Source organism: Myotis davidii, unplaced genomic scaffold, assembly GCF_000327345.1.
Source record: "Myotis davidii unplaced genomic scaffold, ASM32734v1 scaffold1622, whole genome shotgun sequence".
NCBI classification, from domain to species: domain Eukaryota; kingdom Metazoa; phylum Chordata; class Mammalia; order Chiroptera; family Vespertilionidae; genus Myotis; species Myotis davidii.
In genome coordinates, this window is record NW_006293535.1 from 561,044 (window position 1) to 564,018 (window position 2,975).

The window sequence follows — 2,975 nt, forward strand, 5'->3', positions numbered from 1 at the left end:
CGCCATGGGCTGGTGCGTGGAGGGCGAGCGGTGGTGGATGTTGATGGCGAAGACGGTCACGGTGATGGACAGCGTCACGAAGATCATGGTGAGCACCAGGTACTCCCCGATGAGGGGGATGACCTTGGAGGACGAGGGGATGATCTCCTCGATGACCAGCAGGAACACCGTCAGCGAGACCAGCACGGAGGTGCAGAGGCAGATCTTCTCGCCCTCGTGCGACGGCAGGTAGAAGACCAGCGCCGTGAGCAGCGAGAGCCCGATGCAGGGGACGATGAGGAACAGCGTGTAGAAGAGGGGCAGGCGCTTGATGACGAAGGAGTAGGTGACGTGGGGGTACCAGCGGCGGCCGTCCGTCCGGTTCCCCCGGCGGCCCGTGGCGCTCACGATCTCCCACTCCCCGTTGTCGAAGAAGTCCCTCTTGTCCACCTCCCGGTCCTCCAGCAGGAGGTCCACCTGCGAGCCGTCGTAGGTCCAGGAGCCGAACTTCATGGAGCAGTTCTGGAGGTCGAAGGGGAAGAAGGTGACGTCGATGGTGCAGGAGCTCTTGTAGTTGGCCGGGGGCGTCCAGGTGACGGTGCCGTCGAACCTGACCACGGTCTTCGTGCGGGCCCCTTCGAAACGCCCGTCGGCGCTGAAACACACACGGGGACACACACACAGTAACACTGCAGGCCGGGCTCAGGGGTTGGGCGTCGGCCTAGGAACCAGGAGGTCAGGGTTCGATTCCGGGTCAGGGCACAGGCCCGCGTTGCGGGCTCCATCCCCAGTGGGGGGCGTGCAGGAGGCAGCCGGTCCATGATTCTCTCTCATCATGGATGTTTCTGTCTCTCCCTCCCTCTCCCTTCCTCTCTGAGATCAAAAAAGTATATATTTTAAATAATAAGTCCCCAGCCCTACAACTGGCTTATATTGAACTTTCACATTAGAATTAAAGATTGTTAAACATGATTATATATATATTAGCTTGCTCTATTTGGTCAAATATTTTTCTTTAAATATGTTTTTATTCATTTCAGAGAGGAAGAAAGAGGAAGGGAGAGATAGAAACATCAATGATGAGAGGGAATCATGGATTGGCTGCCTCCTGCACGTTGGACCGAGCCTGCAACCCAGGCATGTGCCCTTGACCGGAATCGAACCCGGGACCCTGCGGTCCACAGGCTGACGCTCCATCCACTGAGCCACACCGGCCAGGGCTGGTCGAACATTTAATTAACTCACCCACTGCCTTGGCCGGGCCAGCCGCCCCCCACCCCTGCTCCATGTGCTGGACGGCGGGACTGACCACTGGTGGCCCCCCTGCCTCCTCACACCTTCCTGGGGTTCCCAAATGTGTCACAAATGTCAGAAACCAAAGAACTCTTTTATGATCAGAAAACAACACACACGCACACGCACACGCACAAAAGGAGGGCATCCACAGGACCGACTTGAGCCCAAAGAATGTGAAATCGGGCCTTGGCCGGTGTGGCTCAGTGGATAGAGCGTCGCCACGCCAGGGTGCCCTTCGGAAACACACGATGGAAGGTGGACTGTAACTTACTTGTCAAACAGGACGATGTCCGGGGTCCAGAGAGAGTCTGACGGGACCCGGATCGCTCGGATCCCCCCGTAGTCCTCGGGGTTCCACCGGAGTTTCACGTCTCTCCACTCCTTTGAAACAAAGACAACGGCGTCCATTTCAACGGACTCAACCCTCGAAGGGACTGGAAACGGTCAGACAGGAAAGCCTGGCCACTCCTTCCCCGTGGGCGCTGGGCAGCCTCGTCCCTGCGGCCGCGGCTCTGAGATGGCCCCTGCGGGACGGGGAGCGCCAGGCTGCGTGTGCTCACGGTTCTGCCTGTCACCCCTTCGCCAACCACCAGCCGGGCCCAGGAGGTGAGCCTCGGGCGTCTAGGGTCTGGGTTCGAGGGAAACATGCCTTTTCCAGCTGTGTCGACACGGACCGGCCGGACTGCTTCATGCAAAGAGCAGCCGCACGCATTCCACGTTCCGCACACGCACACACCTTTCCAGCCTCCACGCGGGAACGACACTGGGATCACGTCAGGTTAAGACTCGCACCCCAAGGAAAGCACGCGTGCCTTTTAGGAGTTCAGGGTTGGGGAGGTGGTGGTCGGTACTAAAAAGTAGGGACAGCTCGGCCGGTGTGGCTCAGTGGTTGAGCATCGACCTATGAACCAGGAGGTCCGGGTTCGATTCCTGGTCAGGGCACAGGCCCGGGTTGCGGGCTCAATCCCCAGTGGGGGCCGTGCAGGAGGCAGCCCGTCCATGATTCTCTCTCATCATGGATATTTCTCTCTCTCTCTCCCTCTCCCTTCCTGTCTGAATTCAATAAAAATATATATTTTTAAAAAATAGGGACAATGAAGACAGGACAAAGGGGAGCACTCAGCAGCAGGTGAGGACATATGTCTGACGGCCCAGAGAGAGTAAGAAGTCCTTTATATGAAGGGATTTTTGCCCATAAAAGTAACGCCTCAGCCCTGGCCGGTGTGGTTCAGTGGATAGAGCGTCGGCCTGCGGACTAAAGGGTCCCGGGTTCGATTCCGGTCAAGGGCATGTACCTTTGTTGCGGGCACATCCCCAGTAGGGGGCGTGCAGGAGGCAGCAGATCGATGTTTCTCTCTCATCGATGTTTCTAACTCTCTATCCCTCTCCCTTCCTCTCTGTGAAAAATCAATAAAATATATTAAAAAAATAAAATGAAGTAACGCCTCATTGCCCGCTCCCGTCCCACTGAGAGTGCTGTAAAGCCCGCATGTTTGCGCGGATTAATGAGCTGCCACACCACCAGCCTCCCATGGCTCTGACCTCATCTGCTCCCCTCCTCCCGGGGCTCCCCCCCTCCAGCCACACTGGCCGCCTCGCTGCTCCTTAAACACCCCAGGCAAACCCCAGGCTCCGGCCGTTGCACTTGTGAGTCCCCCTGCCCCAGACAACACCCCCTGCCCCAGACAACACCCCCTGCC

At 57.8% G+C, this 2,975-nt stretch overlaps 1 protein-coding gene across 1 annotated transcript in view; it reads right to left on the reverse strand.

The window, feature by feature from the left end:
* The window catches only part of CHRNA5 (cholinergic receptor nicotinic alpha 5 subunit), a 29,382-nt gene that overhangs the window by 1,126 nt on the left and 25,281 nt on the right, over positions 1-2,975 (reverse strand). Inside the window, exons 4-5 of the mRNA XM_006767206.2 lie at positions 1,547-1,656; positions 4-634 (exon numbers count right to left, since the gene is read on the reverse strand). Coding sequence (XP_006767269.1) covers positions 4-634; positions 1,547-1,656 — 741 coding nt within the window. The remainder of the gene's footprint in view (positions 1-3; positions 635-1,546; positions 1,657-2,975) is intronic.